This window comes from Aplidium turbinatum, chromosome 6 (assembly GCF_918807975.1).
Source record: "Aplidium turbinatum chromosome 6, kaAplTurb1.1, whole genome shotgun sequence".
NCBI classification, from domain to species: Eukaryota; Metazoa; Chordata; class Ascidiacea; order Aplousobranchia; family Polyclinidae; genus Aplidium; species Aplidium turbinatum.
Window position 1 is genome coordinate 32,618,117 of NC_137477.1, and position 19,246 is coordinate 32,637,362.

At 37.6% G+C, this 19,246-nt stretch overlaps 1 protein-coding gene across 1 annotated transcript; it reads left to right on the top strand.

Annotated features, from left to right (window-relative positions):
- The first annotated feature begins 218 nt into the window (after positions 1-218).
- Positions 219-16,611, top strand: LOC145772300 (large neutral amino acids transporter small subunit 4-like). The gene is made up of 13 exons (XM_082584166.1): positions 219-550; positions 2,608-2,723; positions 5,886-6,040; positions 7,941-7,996; positions 8,450-8,619; positions 8,939-9,072; positions 11,891-12,031; positions 12,832-13,034; positions 13,443-13,623; positions 14,171-14,369; positions 14,798-14,871; positions 15,078-15,201; positions 15,542-16,611. The coding sequence occupies exons 1-13, from the start codon at positions 373-375 to the stop codon at positions 15,743-15,745; spliced, it is 1,935 nt and encodes a 644-aa protein (XP_082440292.1). The 5' UTR covers positions 219-372; the 3' UTR covers positions 15,746-16,611.
- Positions 16,612-19,246: the final 2,635 nt, after the last annotated feature.

Below are 19,246 nucleotides of genomic sequence, written 5' to 3' on the forward strand. Positions count from 1 at the left end.
TATGACATTTAACGCAACGCAAAAGTTTCTCTAAAATATTAAAACATCTTTAATTTTTTGAAGCTAGCTCCCGAGAAACGTAAAGCAAGCTGTTCTTCAAATAGAACAAACAAAACCAAGCTCACAACTGTTCATATCATAGACCATTTTGTAGAGCAGTCTGTATACACAGGTTAGTACCGGAATGCATTAAGCGCCATTTGTTGCAGGTTTATGGCTTATAAAAAGTTTTTAATACTTTTAGCTCTTTGCTGTGTTACAACTTTTTGTTGCTAGCTCGTTGTGTTAAAAAGCAACAAAATCGGACAAGCAACCGGCTAGTTTCCCTTGATTCGGAATATAACTCAGAATAGAATTGCGTCCAACTGAGTAATGGCTCCAACTCTAGTGCAAGCCTACAGAAGGAAGTGGTGGATAGCGATCACTGCGGTCTTGGAGAATTTAATGTTCGCCGCCGTGCTTCTTGGCTGGAGCTCTCTGCTGCTCATGTTGAAGAACGAAGGCTTCTACTCAACAGTGTGCAAGGTTACCAACCTTAACACCACATTCGGTGAGTTGGATGAGCTCAACTTTGAAACAGTTTTATGTTGAGATACATCAGGAATCGATCTCATAACAATTAAAATGGCTTTCACAACTTAAGGTATTTGGTTACAAATTACAATTTAATATAATAATTACCATAAATAACGACCAAAGTAGGTCACAAGGGTCTGCAGCCGTTATGTTGGTGCCCAAATAAAATTTGCAATAAAGTTTTAGTTTCTAAAATCCTTTATCGTATTAGTTTTATTTTGGGTCATTATTAAAGACAATAATGTAAAATAACATCTAAAACTTATGGGCAATGGAAGCCTGTTAGTAGATTATTGGATGCCTGCGTAGAACATCCACGTGGATAGAGGTAGAGACATTACATTTATCGTGGTTACTTTCTTGACCTAAGAGATTGAGGTCTGGCTGGATGCTGAAAAGTATCTTGACTTGGAAGACAACATATATTTTACTTTTCTCCTGAAATGGGAACTAAAACTTAATGAAAGCATAAAAATGGCGACAACTTGCCATTTACACAACTAGAATTGATCGTGAGTTGAATATTAGGATCATTGAAACATTTCTGTCCCAACCAAAGTATCTTAGATCAACAGTACATGGATCGTCCACGAGCTACTTGGTGTCAATCCGTAAAAATTATGATTTCATGTTTTACTACAAAGCATTGGCAGGCCCCAAGTTGGAGAAAGTACATACACTGCATATTACAGCCCTAGTATATTCTTCAGCAGGGTCCTGGTTAGTATACCTATTTACACGTAGACATTTAAAAAAAATTTGTGTCAGATTATTTGTTGACCATCTTTGAACACGCAGAGATTGCATCATTGTTGGAGTATGTAGCGGTTCAGCTATCGCAAGCATTCATTTTCCAACTTACGGTGAACATAGTACAGAAGCCTATTTGTAGCGCCGTTTCATAACATATGGCTGACCATATAAACATGTTTGTTAATTTTACCAAATTACGATGATTGGAAGATCTGCAAAGTTGACAAGTGACACAAAAACACGATTTCAAAGTGGTGTAGTACGAATTCGCTATGTAGGAAAACTTACTCCTATTCGTGGTAATCCGCAGTAAGTTATTAGCCTATTTTAAATATTTGCAAAGAGAGTTCATTTGGACTTAAACGTTGTGAAACGGGCCGGACATGTTTCATGCATTTCCTTTAGAAGAAAAAAATTAACATTGGCTGTTGAACTTATACAGTACAATTATTTATTCATCATTTTGAATGTGCAATTGCTATCACTATAGGCAAACATCAAGTTTTTATCCTCAGCCTTTAAAACTATGCAGTTGGGTTTCAAAATCAAATTGGTGTTCCCAAAAACGTTTGCTTAGCACTGAAAACATTTGGTGCTACCATTCATGAAACATGTTATTAAAATTATGATTTTAAGATTTGTCATATTTTCAGTCCTTCATGTGTTTGTAAATCTAAGCAAACTCTTTGATTCAGTCTTTCTTGGTAGCTACATTGGCTAAGCACCCAACTGTGCACAACATGAAGCAGAGCTGATTGTTTCTCGGGGTGTGCACTTACCAACGCATGTTATGGACGGCTCTCAACGGTAATTAGTGCATGGGATAATTTGTCGACAACAACACTTATCAAGCGGAAGCTTTACTTGGTTGACCTGTCCTGTATCACTGGTTCAAAGCTTCTACAAGTATGTGAAACTGCCAGCAATAAGTTTGCAAAGAAGCTGTCTTAGTCGAAGGATGAAAAATCAAATCAGTTAATTTGATGAAGGCAAAAATGCTGAAATTTATGAATGCCAGAATGATGTCATCTGATCGACATTACGGACCTGGTTGTTGATTGCATCAATTTATTTGTATTTACTGCAAGCCTTAAGTATTTGATTGTTGAGGCTTTTTGGAAAACAGCAACTTTTGTACTGCCATTGCTTCTTTATTGCCATGAGTTAGTCGTTAACACAAACAAGACGCAATAAATCATTGCAAAACGCGTATTCACAGAACTTAACTCATTCATTTCTTGGTGTTATGCTTTGCGTGAATGGGCTGATCTGTTGCAGGCAATATCACACTGACCAACAGCACCGACCCTCCCTTGTCAATCGACGACAAGCTGCCAACGAACGAAACCAAGAATATATTTGACTTCCACAAAGGGGACGACCAGCCTTCGGTGGTAAGAGAAATATTCTTTGAGGTTCAACAAATAGATCAGACCAAATAGCCAAACACTCCGAAAAGCGTTAATTTTTTTTCAACAGTACTCAAATGTAAGCTGCTGTGAAATCATGTTCCGTGTTTTAGTATTGATAACGAACGAAGACCATCGGTGACCTGGGTTAATATTTGTTTTGCATTTTGTTGCAAATCGTCGGTTAAAGATTACCATTGTAACATTGCCCAATCGCTTTAACTTTTATGAGTCATAGCAATATCAGCAACCTATTCAGCAACTCAGCCTTTCTTGTGACTTGTTTGTCCACAATTCTCACACCAGGAGATATATTTATGCAAACATCAGCATTTCAAATGCTTCAACAGGTTAATCAACTACCAGGACGGTTTCCCTCAATTAGCAAATATTTCCTTGAGGTTGTCCTTCGACCTTTCGGATGGACATTTGCTTGTGAAAATAAGCTTGAAGTTTTAATGTATCTGTTGTCAGTGATTGGCCTTTGCCAAAAGGTAGTCATCCTTGCACTTGTAAGACTATAGCTCACCAATCTTCTAGCACAAATATGACCTGCTCAGATCTTGTACGCCATGCCGGCCCTGTCTTTAAGTTCTGATGTTATATGTTCCTTCGTCCTGCTTTTGCCATTCCCCGGGTCCAAAAATGTTGAGAAGAATATGCGGTTGCAAATTCTAAGTGTAGCAGAGGACCTAAAGAACTACCGTCTGATATCCATTTTTTTTATATCCCCCATTGGAAATCTACATGATGTAGTCTATTACGCTGTTTTCGTCTTGTAGGTCCGTTCTTCTGGTCAAAAAATTAAAGTATCATACGACACCAACAAGGACACTGTGTTGACAAATCAAAGTCAGATTTTCAAGGGTGCTTCATGCTTTTTAAAGTGAAAAATTAACAGATTAAACAGTTCATTCCATTCCTTAATTTTGCGTCCAACCGCTCGAGCAATCTCATGGCGGCATGATTTGAAGCAGTTCCAGGTCAGGCATTCAAGTAGAATAGTCTTTAGCTGGCTTGATGACGTTGCTATAACCTTTGTCAAAGATGGCAAAAATCCTGGTATGCCTCTTCTGCATTGTCTATTGTAAGATAAAATGATGCAGTGGACTTGGCAGTAAAGCAGCTGTAACAATTTACTTTTGACATTGGGTGTCACGAGTATTTTGGCAGTAAAGTTGCAGTTGTCTCTCGGTGAAAAAACGTTTGAAAAAGTTGTTTATCAGTGATATCAGCTGTTGGGAAAAGAAGGATTTTAAATTCCATTCTATGTGCGTGGATAATGTAATCTTGTGATAGTCGCCAAAACTTAACTTCGTTGTGTCAATTTGACATCACCACACTTTAAATGCACGCAAATCTTTCTAAAAGCAAACTGGCTGCTATTTATTGAATATTATCTTGAAAGTTTGCTACGCATCGTCAACACAACATTCTCATTCTCAACAATCTCAAAACTTTCCAAAAATAAAAAAATGAAACAAGTCATTATCAAAACATAATCCTTTGCTCTACTTATTGTTCAATTTCAAACAAAGTGCTGACATTTTGGTAATGTCAGGCAATGCAAATTGTTAGGACGATGTATTTCTAAGCTCGACAAAACATCATGAGGTGGCATAAGCAAACAGCTATCTGCAAAGCGAATGTGACGTATATCGTTCTAGTTGTAAAATGAATTAGTTGCAACTACTGTTGTAATTTGATGCAGTCAATAGTGAATAGTCGGTTAACATTATGGGTGTAAGCGAATGCAAGAAGCTATGTAATGACATAAACTCCCAATCCTTACCAGTGCCACGCAAATAAAGAACGAAGCTATTTAATTTTTTTATGTAACTTGTATGCGGAGACCGACAAAATATGGCTCTGTCCAAATGTTTTCTTCTTCGTGGCATGGTGGGCCGAAGGTTGGTTGCCAATTTTTGGTGACTTTCTTTTTTGCATTTTCTCAGTTAGAATCTCGAGCAGATTGTTCAAATGGTCAAGCTCAATTTTTATAAACTATTTGATTATATTGCTTTGGAAATATGTTCCGAAATGCGAGCACTTCCATTGCTTTCTATTGCATTTCAAGCTGCGAAAGCAGCATGCAGTGACCCACTAGTCCCAATAAAAGCCGGCTTGATACTGTGCTAAGTCAACTTTGCTGCACAGAGTGACTGCTACTCTTTTGACAGCTACTAGTTTGAATGCTACACTTCTTGGTCTACAGTCTACATTTCAAACTAAGGCCTTAAAGACGTAGCAATCAGGAAACTCCATTTAGTTAACAATAAACTAGTGTGAACTTATCGTGAATAAAATATCATGTTTATAAAAATTAGGCTTGTTTGAAGCAAAATTTCTTTGAACCATAACGAACGAAGTTTTTGTCTATAAAATGTCGTCTGCATCGCATCAAAACGTAACAAGACGAAGTTATGTTGCTTTGAAACACGACTAACTTTTGTTTTGAAACTTAGACAAAAGACCAAAAAATAGAAAGAAATTTTTCGATAGTAAAAGTATTTTTGTTTGGAACAGTCTACTGAAAACTTCAAATTTGCTCAACTTTTTAGTTATTTTTTCTCCGACACTTTGGCTTGGCCAAATTTAAAATTGATGCTGGGTCAGTCCTGTTTATATTTACATGGCATGGCGATCACACACACAAGAACGCGACGACAAATGTTGGTAGTTCCAAACATAGTAGCCAATAAAATTTGTTTACGTTTTTTAGACCGTTAATCAAGGCGAACTTATTCATTTTAAGTTAGTTCTAGCTCAGACTGCCAGTTTACTGCCGAATATTACACCCCAAAGGGGATAAATTGGTTTGGTGGAGACCTGTACCAGACAAAGTCACGAGGATCATTCCTGACAAAGTTGTGTGTTAAAAATATTGCATCTATTCTATTCTGCAATCATTTTGGCTGGAATTACCCATGCTTTGGCTGGAATTATCCCAATCATTCGAAATTACTGCTATCTAGCACCTTGTGACTTTATAACATATATATGCCGTGCCTTTGCCCGAAAAACCGCAAATTAGACTCATTGCAACTACAAATGTTATGTGCATAGCCTTTTACTTCGCAACAGCTTTTGAGCCCCCCCAAGCTAAAATGTATAATTACGGGCCTGGACATAATGTTAACTTTTTAGAGGTTTACCCCATCGGGCTATCCGACATGCTCAGAGCAAGATGAAATACTCAACAGATACTTTTCAATTGGATCTTCCCTTCTGAGCGGAGTCACTATCATTTTAGGAGTAATTATGGATAAATATGGATCACGGATGATTCGTTTATGCGGAACGTGAGTATACGGAGTGTTGTCATAGCGTTAACATTAATAACATCATCTAAGCTCAGTTACGAAAACGGCCTAGCGTTGATAGCGTTCTGGAATTGGTAGTATCTACAAATACAAAAAGGACCAGAGGCCATTGGGAATCCACTCCAGTCTCCAGCAGTTGATTAATTGGCCACAGACAGTAAAGTGACGTTTCACAAAACAACAACGCTGTGCTCAAACACGATTGTGGCACAAAAAAGTAAGTTTCGAAAATATAAAATTGTTCAACGTCGAATTACGAAAATGTTTCCGTGAATAATAACGATCGTTTGTTATTGCTGTTGTCGAACTTTTAGGCTAGGCATGGCCACCTGGAGATGCGGCCTGATTTGTCACATTTTGCAGATTTTGATTACAGCTACTGCTAGTGCTTGACTGATATTTTTTGAGATGTTTTTACTTTTTGAGGTTTCCTCCTAATGACAAAGAACTTTTTTTGTTGCCTTGGGGAAGCAGTAGCAAATGAGAAAAAGTAAGTTGAAAAACGCTAAATCAGACTGTTAATGAAAATTAACAGTCTGACTAAAATCTTCGAAATCAAATTTTCTTTGTTTTTCAACATGTGAGGATGTTAAAACCTATTGTGTCATCTGGGGAAAAGAATAAAGAAAGCGTAAAAATCTAATTTTTAGAAAAATTTATTTAAACGTTCGCCCAAAGTTAGAAAAACCTGGAAATTTCTGCAAAATGTGACAAATCAGGCCGTATCTTTATGTGGCCATGGGCTAGGCTATTAAGTAGATGTAGTAATTCAAATTTGATGCCGCCTTTTTCTTCATCACACCGATGCAAATCTGTATCCATGGCTTCCTGTCATATACTGTACGTATTATACGTATATATCTAAATCACGTTTTGGTCGACAGCAACTAATGCGTTTGAAAGGGTCTATCGGGCAAAGTGGTTATTCAGAGCCGCCTTCATACAAAATCAGTGATTTGTTTCTTGGTAACGAAAAATTGAAGGAAAACTTTACATATAAAATGTTAAGAAGCCAAAAGAACATCGAAAGCATTGGATGGTGTTCTTACTAGAAGGCTGCAGTTGCAGCTGTTGTTAAAATTTATACAAGCAGTTGGTAACTGTAATAAAACGCGCCATGTCTTCAACATAATGTAGCCTACACACTTTGCATGCGACAATTCTAGTTCTGCAATAGCATTTCTCAAAGCTCTGGTAAAAGCGATTTTATGGCGTAGTTCAGGACTTCCCAAACTGGGGGTTGCGACCCGAAAGGGGTCGCGTAACGAGCTTCAGGGGTCGCAGAGAGTTCAATTTTATTTATATACCATGTTACTTTTCAGACATTTGTTTCAAAACACAATTGCTAAAACTGGTGCGACTACTCAAAACAATTTTCTGAACAGCTATGGATTCCATTCTACGTAAATAGGTCTAGCTTTAATAATGGAACTGCATTGACAGCATATCAACGTCTTATTATTCGTATCGCAGCATCATACTGAATAAACGTGTTTGCTTTTTGTTTTGTTTCCAGTAGGCTGCGTGTAAAGTAGTAGGCTTCAAGTACCGGTAGCTCGTTTTTAGGTTTCTTTCAAATGAAGCCTTTTAACAAATCTTACACATGTATATTTTCCATTGTCTATCATTTTAACCGTAAAGGGTGTCGCGAGCACAAAAGTTTGGGAAGCCCTGGTGTAGTTCGTGCAAACGTAGTTTGAACAAAGTCATTGTTGCGTAATGTTTGTACCATTACCATCTCTAAGTCAAATGCGCGATCGCTTTAGCCGAAGGTAGTAAAGTTTATGATGTGCTTATTACCGTTTGAAACGAAACGACTTTATTTGCAAACTCATCTTTTTTATATGATGTGATGTACTCAGTATTTACTGTATCACAGGTGGGCATTCATGGCTTCGTGCATATTGTTTGCGATTGGTTCCTTGGATACAGAAAGTAAGGGATAGTTTTCCTGGAAATATTTAATACATGCAGATATAGGATGATTGTATTGTGCAAGTGTAACGATTAAAAACGAATTAAACATATTCCTTGCACGAAGACTCCTATTGCTTTATTTATGGAGTGTACATATTCACAATGACTTACTGTCAGCAAATGTAAAACTTTTTGGTTAGAAAACTGAATAAGATTTCCTTAGTTCATGCTAAAACTTTTGCTATTTGTGAACTGACCAAAGTAAACTAAATGAAGAGAAGCCGAATACTTTTATGAGGCGAATTCAATCCTTCATGGATCACAGCCCAAAAAAACTGAAATAACAGACTGGAAATTTCCAGTTACGGAGACTTTTATGTTTGCATCCAATTAGTGCAAAGAAATGATTGTTATCATTATCAATCGAAATGGATACGGAAACTTATGCTTCCACTTTTTTATTTTCTGTAGACAACAGCATATTGATCGCGCCTGCGGTGTGCCTGAACGGCATGGGTGGGGTTGTCTACATATTTACCAGTTTTCCTATTCCTAACTTATTCGAGAACCTCCGCTCGACAATGATAGCTCTTATGATCGGGTCATATTCTGCATCAGCGATCATGTATATGCTTTTCAAGGTGGGTTCTGCACAGCCGGAATAGAAACACTGAACTTTTCATCCCTTATTAGCGGTTTCGAGTAAAGGAAGAACTAGCAGTAGACAAACTCATTTCTTACAATCACTCATAAAACATTAACAACAAAGTTTTCAAACCCAACTTATAAGTCATAACTTACTTTTCATCGTGCTGCTGTTGTATTGTTTTAGCTTTTGCTCCCAATGTGGATGATATAGTTGTCTCCAACATGTAAATTGCAAATAAAAAAGAAATAGTAGTGGTAGTGCATTGTTTCGGAAATAGTTTTGTTTTAAACTTTTATGCAACACAATGACAGATTGCCTATGATGCTGGAGTCTCTTTTGTCGCTATTATGTCTTTCCATGCTGCTGTTGGCTTTCTTACTTTTTTAAATTGTTACTTCAACACACCTGGAGACCCAATCCCCGGACCAGATGATCTCAGTTACGCGTGAGTGTTGTTTAGGTTACCCAAGATTGTTGTGAATATTTGCTATACAGTTTACGTCAAAACAAAATGAGTTTTTATAAACATTATCCCTCCTTTAAACCATTGCCGATGTAGAAAACATTCATCAGTGAAATATATAGAATCCAACAAGCCTTTGCATAGATTTTTCTAAAGCACCTATAGCAGGGGTTCTTAAACTTTTTTTAACGCGGACCCTTTAAAAACAATTTTGGTTTGCGTGGACCCCTTTTGTGGCCTAGTCCGAGAAACTTTTTTGATCAGCATGAATTGGACATAACGCAATAAAAACAACTGCCTGCGAACTGTCACAGGATGCCTCCGTCCAACTCCAACTGACTGCTTGCCTGTCCTTGCAAACATTGAGCCAGCTGCACTACGGCGTCAACGTGCTGTTCCTTCCCTGAGCCGTAAAGCCTTAAACCCCGGCCATCTGCTACACACAACCACGCTGAGATATCCACCAAAGCAGCGGCTAAAATCAAGAAAGCCATTTGTACGCGCTGCACAAGACCTTCTGGCAGCCTCTGGTGGAAGCCCTAGCAAACAGTGATACCACGAGGCGTGGTGTGAACAATGGTCAAGCAGCACATCCCCACTTCGCCAAGTATTCAGATCCCCGCTCGAGAACCAGCTGGGCCATGGCCTCTCTAGACTTGCCTCATCAAGGCGTAACCGTTTGCTCACTGGTGTTGAACTCTATGGCGCAGACATGTTGCGTTGGGGCTTGGCAGAGAGTGCTGCTTGTGAGTGTGGGGAAGTGCAGACGGCAGCCCACATTATCAAGGATTGCCGGCTATACAGACCTCCTCATGGTATGGAAGGCCTAGTTTCTATCGATGACGACACCAGGCAGTGGCTAACCAACGGATGCCCTTATATATAGCGACAACACGAGAGAAGAAGAACGCAATAAAATTAATATGAATTGGTAACAAAATTTACGTTTTATTAAATTTAAAAAATAGCGAATGCAGATTGTTTTTCAATATCTTCGATTTAATTTCAATAATGTGAAGGAAGCTGCTGTTTGTTTTCAACAAGAACATGAAATTGTGACTTCGTCTTTGATAGGGCAACAGCAACACGCATGTCATCCTTTGCATTCAACCGGTTTCGACTCTTTGTTTTGATAGTTACCAATGATGAAAATCCTGACTCACATAAATAGGCTATGTAATCGCACAAGGAATTAAAGCAGCCATGGCTCTCTTTACCAAAAGAGGATATGCTTGCGTCAACGAACTTCACAAATCGCTAATACTTTTCGAATTGAAGGACATTCTTAATGATTTCATTGCCCTTAGTTCAATAAACTCATCTTTTGCAAGGTCCTCATCACTGATAGATTCTAGTTCAACGAGGAAAGGGTAATCTTATCCATGCAGTATTTTTAATATCCTCTGCGGCTAAGCAGTAACCTCTGAAAGAGTTTTGCAATGCTTCCAAATGTCTGCACATGTCTGTGTGCAGAGAAGATGGTAGAGCATTAAAAACTGCAGTTCCATTTTGAATCATCGATTCTTCCAACGTTGAGAAATTAGAATAGTTGTTAGTCTCCAATCTCTTTTTCCACAGAGATAACATGTCTTGAAAAGCTTTAAGTTTTTCAGAAGCGTCCATAGTTGTAACGGCAGGGCCTTGAGTAGAACGATTTACCTCATATGAGATAAATCGTTCTATATTTTACCTTCATATGAATAAAAACATTCGCCAAGTAAGCTAACCCTTGAATAAACTCTTCACTGTTAAACTGCTTTGAGAGTTCAATATTTTTGTCTAATAGAAAAAAAGAAAAAGCGCTTCAAACCTTGTCCCCTTGACAGCCAGCGAACTTCTGTATGATATAGGAGAAATTTGTGTTCCGCTCCCATTTCTTGACATAACCTCTTGAATATTCGTTGGTTCAAAGCACAAGCTCTGATAAAATTAACGATTTTCACACTACCAGACAAAATTTATTTCAAATTTGTTGGGAAAGATTTTGATGCTAATGCATGGCGAGGAAACTAACCTGAGGAAAATCAGCGTTGTTTGAACTTAATCTCTTTTGAAAAATTTATTCCATATTTAGAATTAAACACGAAGATTTCCATTGGGCCTTCATGGACCCTCTAAAACTAGTCCGCGGATCCCTTGGTGGTCCACGGACCCCTGTTTAAGAACCCCTGACCTATAGCCTGAAACGTATTGAAGAAACTAGAGAGGCGGAATCTACACTAAATAAAATATTGACGAGCATCTTTTAAATCTAATTTAATGACAAAGCAGAAAACTTTTGTTCTTGCAATAGTTTATGGGCTCTAATGGCTGCCGCAAAGAAGATTAAAACAATCGAAAGATACTGTAGTATGCCCAACTAATGTTTTTGCCTACAGTGACATTGCTTAGCCCACACGTAGTACGCACCATGACGTAAGACCAACACGACAGTGGCCATCAATGTTGCGGGTCCACTAGAACCTCTTCTTGCTATAAAGAAAAAGTATAAACTGCTGTAGTATAGTTAGATCACAACAGTACTTCAATCATCATAATTACAAACTTTATTCTATCCTGCAAGAGATTTTGGGAGGAAATGACGTCAAGAAAAATTTGGGTGGTAAGCGAGTGGAGTAAATTTATAACGATATATTAGGCCTATTTACAGCAACATGCTGTATGGACAGGGCCGGGAAGCATTAGTATACGTTAAATGCAGGGCTCACAGTACAGAAACGAAAATATAGAGTTAATGGGAGAGTGTGTTGATCTGATTTGTAATGCATCAAAGAAATAATTCATTTTATTTTTTTGGCAGAATCAAGCTCAGATTTGGAGCGTTTAAATTTGAGCACAAAATTAGCGGCAAGAAGTTCCTCCACCACACCACCAACGTCGGACGACGGATGAGCAATATGGAGACTGCGCCATCTGAAAACCATAATTATTTAACTTCTTTGTAAGTATTGAATGAAACAACATACCGAGCATTGGTGACATTTGATAAGCATTTGCCTTTCTTCTTAAACAATAAATGCCATTAATACTGCAAAAAGTGCTCAATGCCAAGCGACAAACCAAGCAGAGCGAATTAAATAAAATTTAGTTGCTAGTTCACTAGAAACTTTAACAGCCTGTTTCACCTTAATACAGTGGTTCTCAACCGGGGGAGGGGGTTGTAATTTGCAGGGGGAATTTAATTTCCGGATTGAAAAGCTTTTTAAACCTAATAAGTTGATCTAGATAAGAGCTTTGCATTGTTCCAGTAACCAGTTTTGATGCCTTTCTTCTTGTGTTTCTATTTCATTAGTATGGCTTATATTTATAGCATATTTTACAAAATCAATGTTGTATTTGGTATGTTTTGAAAATGAAATTAAATCCTCCAATTCTTTGAAACAATTTAATCTCAAATGGCATAGAAGCAGAGAGTCATCTCAAAGATATAAAGTGCTAGCTTGTTATACCAGTAAAATTGGCAACACAACTTCAGCAACAAATCTAATGAACGTGGTGTACTGCCACAAAACTGCTGTTGCTTCCTAATTTACCTACTCTTAACGTCTGACGTTTGTAGTTACAAAACAGTGCAAACATCGTTTTAACCATTTTTTTGGACACATCTGACAAAAAGAAATAACCATAGCACACAATTTTAAACTTTGCTAAACCATTCGATTTGACTGCTATTTGTACGTTGATTTGTTTGTAAGTGTTCACGCGTATAACACATGGCCTAAGCAAGCAACTTTTTCTTAGTATTGATCTGAAAAAAAATGAGGAAAATTCTGGAGATGAGATGTCGTTTTTGAAAGTCCTCATCACTCCTTGCATACTTTGGAGTTTTGTTACAATGTGTCTTACTCAACTTCGGCTCATCGCTTACATGGGATGGTTGGAACTGTACTTCAGATCTTCATGCAAGCACAAAGGTTTTTCCGATGAAGAAACTACCGAAACAGGTTTGTCTACTTCTTTTGTATGGAACACATTTTTTAAAATTAAAACAGGTTGGAAAACATCGGGTCTGAGTAATTTTGTGCAGTAGTTTTAGATTAGGTATACCGTTTGAGGCCTTATGGAAGAGGCACTTGGAGGAGACGTATTCAGCAGTTTGTCTCTCTCAGCCGCATTCACTGGCCGGGGAGGTAGCCAAACTAAGCGGTGTAGGATTGAATAAAAAATGCGTTACAAGCCTTCTATCAGCGGTGGAAGCAGATGTAAGTGACATGAAGATCATAATGATTCTACACATTCTAAATTGTCTTCAAACTTTAGGCTACTCTTAAAACTTCTCGTTTGAAAAATTGTTGCAAACAACGCAACTCATTGCTTGGTTAGTTGGTAATTCTAGATTGCTAATCTTATAGTGGAATTCTACACATTGTTGTTCGGAGTTTTGCAAGTTAACTGCTTTTTAATGGCACCTGTGATTGGAACAATAATGGATTGGAATTTGAGTGGGAAGAAAGACAAAAAAAGACCCAAAAAGAAACCAAAACTAGACAAAACATCAGCAATCCCGGTTGATACAGATATAAACTCCAACGGGTAAATAGAATCATTTTATGTTATTTTACGACAAAATTTCTCGCATAGAAACAGCGTCTTAGTCTGCAATTGTGTTTGTAGCTGTATTTGGTTAGTAATTCAACATTACTACTTTTTAAACAGAATAAGAATACAAATCTGTTGTGATAGGCTTACTTTGATTCTATTTGAATAAAACTTTGACGAAGCCTCCTTTAGGGTGGCGAAGATTTATAAACAATTTTAAATAAATTTTATTAGTTACCAAACCTGATTGTTTTTGTTTGCTGATTTAATTCGTTTGATTGCATCCTGCAATACACTGATCCGAGTAAAATCTACGAGGAGCTGCAATTCTCACATCAAGAAGCTAGAGCAGAGGTTTGGGGACATCAGAACCATCATTACTCACACTTATTTTTATTGTAATCAAATATGTGTGTTTGTTTTGTATGTCTCTCTTGAATCTATTGCCATCGCCGATGCAACTGACAATTTTCTTTAACCCCGTCAGTTAATGCTAATTGTCTTCATCAGACAAGCCGCTCTCAATCGTGTATACTTATAGAGGCAGTAGCCATGTTAACGGAGTCACCCACAAAAGCTCTAAGATCAGTAAACCAAGAAATGAATCCTCTGGTCGGAACAACAAGCTGAAGCGGAAGAAGCAACAAGTCAAGAATTTAATCAGGGCGTTCGTTCTCACCAATATATTGCTGACAGTTTTTGGGATAATCATACAATTTGAAACCATCCTGGAATTGCAAGTAAGTTTAAAAAGATTAAACGTCGACAGCTAGTTCAACAAAACGACCAGTTACCGAACTGCAAGTCGTTGTAAATTGGTGCCTGGTTGCTTTTATCCAACGTTGTATACCTTCGAGAAATAAGGATCAACATCTCAAAGTACATCAAAGGTTTGACTTTTGAGGCATTATTCATAAAAACAAAGCAATAGTCGCATGCGGTTTGCGTAATGTGCATCGTCAAATTCTGTGTCTTTCTGTTACATTATAATCTCATAATTGATCCGCATAAAATGAAGAAACGGGTTGCTTTATGGTCATGAACCAAACGAAACTTGTAGATGTTTTTCCACTCTTGTGTTTCGCTTCTTTGGAGTGACTTCCACCATTTTACTTTTCTGGTAAAACCACCACAAGAGTTTCATTAACTCGTTTAGCTTTAATTTCAGATAGTGGGATTCATAATCCACACAGCTGTCAGGACGTTTCTTCACTCATCGACTGGAGGATTGTACGCATGCATGTAAGTACGTGATGTGAAATATGTTGAAGATGGCTGCGATGCTATCAGGGCTATGGAGTCGGAATCTTGAAGACTGGGTCGTAAGGATTAAATTGTAAAGTCGTCGTTAAAAAATGCCGTTTCCGACTTCTGCATAATACAAAACGATAAGGAATAAAATTTTTGTTTGCAATGTATTTTCGACTTGAAAGATTGTAATTTTCAAGGTATCATTTTTCCCATTTTGGCAAGCTGACTGGTCTTGCATCTTTCCTTTCCGCCATGTTCATTCTCGTCCAGGACCCACTGTTCGTTGTCATCAACAATTCCTTAGGAGGTGATCCGTTTTGGGTAAGTGATATAATGTTTGTTGATCCAAGAGATTTAATGATTTAATTCATTGAATTTTTCTCTTAATAGCGGTAATTCACAGTCATCACAAATATTGACAACAATACTGAGCTTCTTCAAATTATTCGAAAGCGCTTCAATAAACGGAGGCAAATCTTTGTAAACTATAGGTTTCTATGAACCGTGCGCACTTCAATAATTTTATGACCAAAAAATACGTTATAACGGCAACCTCTACTCGACACCCCTCGGGTTCGCTTAGCTCAATTCTTCTTGAAAAAATGTCACAAAGCTTCGTTGCGCTTTTCCTACAATTGAACGAAAACGTTTTGATTTTCAGATAAACTTTGGTCTTCTTATGGCTTCCATTGCTGGTTTTGGACTTCCAATATATCTCTGGATGTATTTAAAAAGACTTAAATCCCCTAATCTTCCAGAAGAGCGTCAACTTTTTAGCATTAATGAAGAAGAACAGGATGGGAGAAGTGTCGACAGTGACGAAGAACCTGGTCCAGTGCTCAGCAGTCTTGCTTTAGCTCTCTAGCGCCGTTTATAAAAATGATAACGAATATTGAAAACTCGAGAAGGGAGGATGTGAAAACCGTGTATTATTTACTAACCAAAGTCAGTAAATAATTACGCTATTTAAACGTTCATACGTTTATTCTCGTTACTTAAAACAGCGTCCTTTGTAGCCCATCTTTGCCTCAACTATTTTGGACAGAAAGAACATATTTTCTTTTACAAAGTTCTTGGTGTAGTTTTGGCTGTGCAGAATGGCTAATCAAGCCAAACAAAACATTTTCGATCGCTAACATGAATCAGGATCATCGAACTTGTATCACAGTTGCATCTATGAATAAGATTTGTTTATAATTATTAAGTTATTCAAGCATTCATTGCATTCATTTTATTGTTGCATTTCCATAGTTTCTGGACGTGGAATTCCATGATGTTGATAAAAACTTCATGTTTTTATATTGATTCTTTGATGTTCGATTCTTTATTATGTTTTTTAGAGAACACAGCTTTTTCTTATTTGCGTTGTTGAACAATCTGTGACTCAAAAGTTTATTTGCCTGGATCCATTTTCGAGTAATCCATTGTCGCACATGAATGTAAAAGTCGAAGAGTGTGCCCTCAAACAAGCACGAAGCAAAACCAGCAGCAAACTAAATTCAATTTTGCTCATAATCTTTGCCGATATATATCAGCATGAAAACGAACGCTTCTATTATAAGCATTCCCACAATGGATAATTATTTTCCTGCATAATATGAGTGTGACTTTTGCTACATATTTTTCTCGTTTTTTCATACCAGTGATTCTCCACCACAACTGCAACTTATCTTTTTGTGGATCTCATTGAGAGCTGTTATACTTATTAACTAGACCGGGAGCCCGCGACGTTCATCTTAGGTGAAAAAGTTGTCAATTTCTATTCATACAAGGATGTCCGGTGGTAGGCTATGTGGGTACTCATAATTTGGAAGTCTGCCGTGCCGCCGGTGATAGGTGAAGGAATGTGGGGCATTTTTCATGGCACAAAAGATTTGCGCTATATCGGTCAGCCGAAATAGTCACCGCTTGAAACTTAGTTAGTTGTAAAGCAAATTACTTCTAGACGATTGTCTGGTATGTGACAGACATTTTGGTAGTGGGGGACTCTGACAGAAAGTTTTATATTCCCCTAAATTTGTGCTAGGTCAGCTGAAAAAGTTACAGGAAAAAAATCAACTGATTATTAATCTCTGAGTGTTATGCTTCACAAAAATTTGTGTGACAGACAAATTTTCTGGTGGATGTTCCCTGACAGACGACCTAAAGTAAGTGACACACCTAACTTGAGCTAGGTCAGCTGAAATAGTTACCGGATAAAATCGATTGAAAATTAATCTCTGAGTGTAAAGCTTCACAAAAGAGTATGTGACAGACAAATTTGATGTGGGTGTCTCCTGATAGACGACTTGAAGTAGGCCTAGTTGACCCTTAAGTTTGCAATAAATCAATGCCAGGAGTTACTGGTGAGCTGTGCTTTTGAAGTATACAAGACTATAAGTAGGCTAACACAGGGGCTGTATCATTACTTCGTATGCCCTGCCCACACGAAGAAGAATAACTAATGCAAGGACATAGACCAAGCATTTTTGTAGCTGCATTAATTCATTGCCTCAATACAATATTGAAAAATCGGTTGGTCTTACTTTTATTGTAATAAATCTGGTAATTTAAATGTTAGAGCCCTAGCGCATAGTTGTAAACTGTCAAATTAGTTTAAAAGGAATCAATTGCTTCTGTGTTAAAGTAAGCACCGATAAATTGCTAACAACTCTCCACGTAAATCCCTGGATCATCAAACTACTCCCACCATTTCACTACTGACAACATTTTTTCATTCCTACTCCCTATACAATGCTATAAGCTATATGCAGTGGCGCCGCCAGACCTTCAACATTGGAGGGGCAAAATATTGACAGTGCAAGACAGTAGCATAGTCAAAAATTTTGAAAGAGGGGGTGTTGACAGCCGGCGGGCGAAGCCCGATGGCGTGTTCGCCGAAGGCGACACTTAGCGGCGGGGGGTCTGGGGGCCTCCCCCAGAAAATTTTGAAAAATTACTTTCAGTTTGGTGCATTCTGAGAGCATTTTCAACAAAATTGTGGGTATAAATATTTCTGTAAAATGGTGCTGTCCGGTGGCATAGCAAAAGGATAAGATCATGTTTTCTTCGGCATTTTTCGGAAATAAAGCTAAGTCTCTATGTTTTCTTGTTGCTAATTTCAGACTGAGATATTTGAATGTTTGGTATTGGCAAAACTCGCTCTTTTAATGCAGTTTCGTTTAAAATTAGGCAAACTTTGTTTTAGAGACATAGGTTGATTGCTTTTTTTGCGAGATTATTACAGTTTTATTATTTATCAATTTTCTCCTTGGTTGATTCAAAAAGCGATCTTATTCCGGTAAGTCACTAACTTTTATGCTCTGAAGTCAACCCAAAGTTTAGAAAATGTAACGTCATAGAGGTCATACATCTTGATGAGTGTCAAACAAAAAGCTTTGAGACAATGAAGTTACTTTAGGCTATTTCTGATATATTCAAGTTTTGTATAACGAATAGCTGTTTAGATGTTAATCTAGATCGAACAAGCGATCTAGCAGTTGCAGATGGCTTGCATCCTTGCACAGTTTGACGAGAAATTACATCATAGGCTGCAACTTTTCTTGTAAACAATGTATTAACATCCGTAAATTCAATTTGAAACCCCCGAACCCTCTCCCTTGGCTACGCCACTGGTGCAAGACATGCAAGACAGGGTATATTATTTAATTTTTCTTGTTTTCTACCAGGGCTGGAAAAAATGTTTAGCTTCCCGGGAATCTGTTTTTTAGAGAAAAAAGTTCCCGCGGCTTACAATCACGATAATGAGAACCTTATATTTTACTGATCTCCTGAGCTGACGTAAACCTTAAAAGTCATGTCGACATATTCTTGATGCCCCCTTATCGAAAATTGTGCTTTGTATTACCGCTTTGAAGGAGGATTACGACTATGAACAAAAGAATAAATTTTAAACTTCATTTTGAATTGAAAAGACATGACGTAATGTCTTCCAACCTTAGTTATATATTTTTTCATTACGTAACGTCTTGTAGGAATAAATTGAAAATCAGTATGATCACTCAAAATGAAAGCAATGGGACTACGAATCCTCACTAAACCAATCAATCAATGGTCTTGTTGCACTGAAAATGACAACCTTATATTTTACTGATCTCCGGAGCTGACGTAAACCTTAAGGTATAGATCTGTTGACTCAATGCAAATCCTTTGAAGGTTGGGGGGGGGGCTGCCAATTCAACTTTTTTGTATCAACAGTTGTATCTCTAAAACCACTGAGGCTGCGACTACGAGATTTCTTGACTTTTCCTAACTTTTATTCACCTCTATTGAGCTGAAATTTTGAGCAAATAAAGGTTATAAATTGAAAGATATAAGGCATTTCTCAGCACATCCTCTGAAATATTTCATATTCTATTGTAAAACA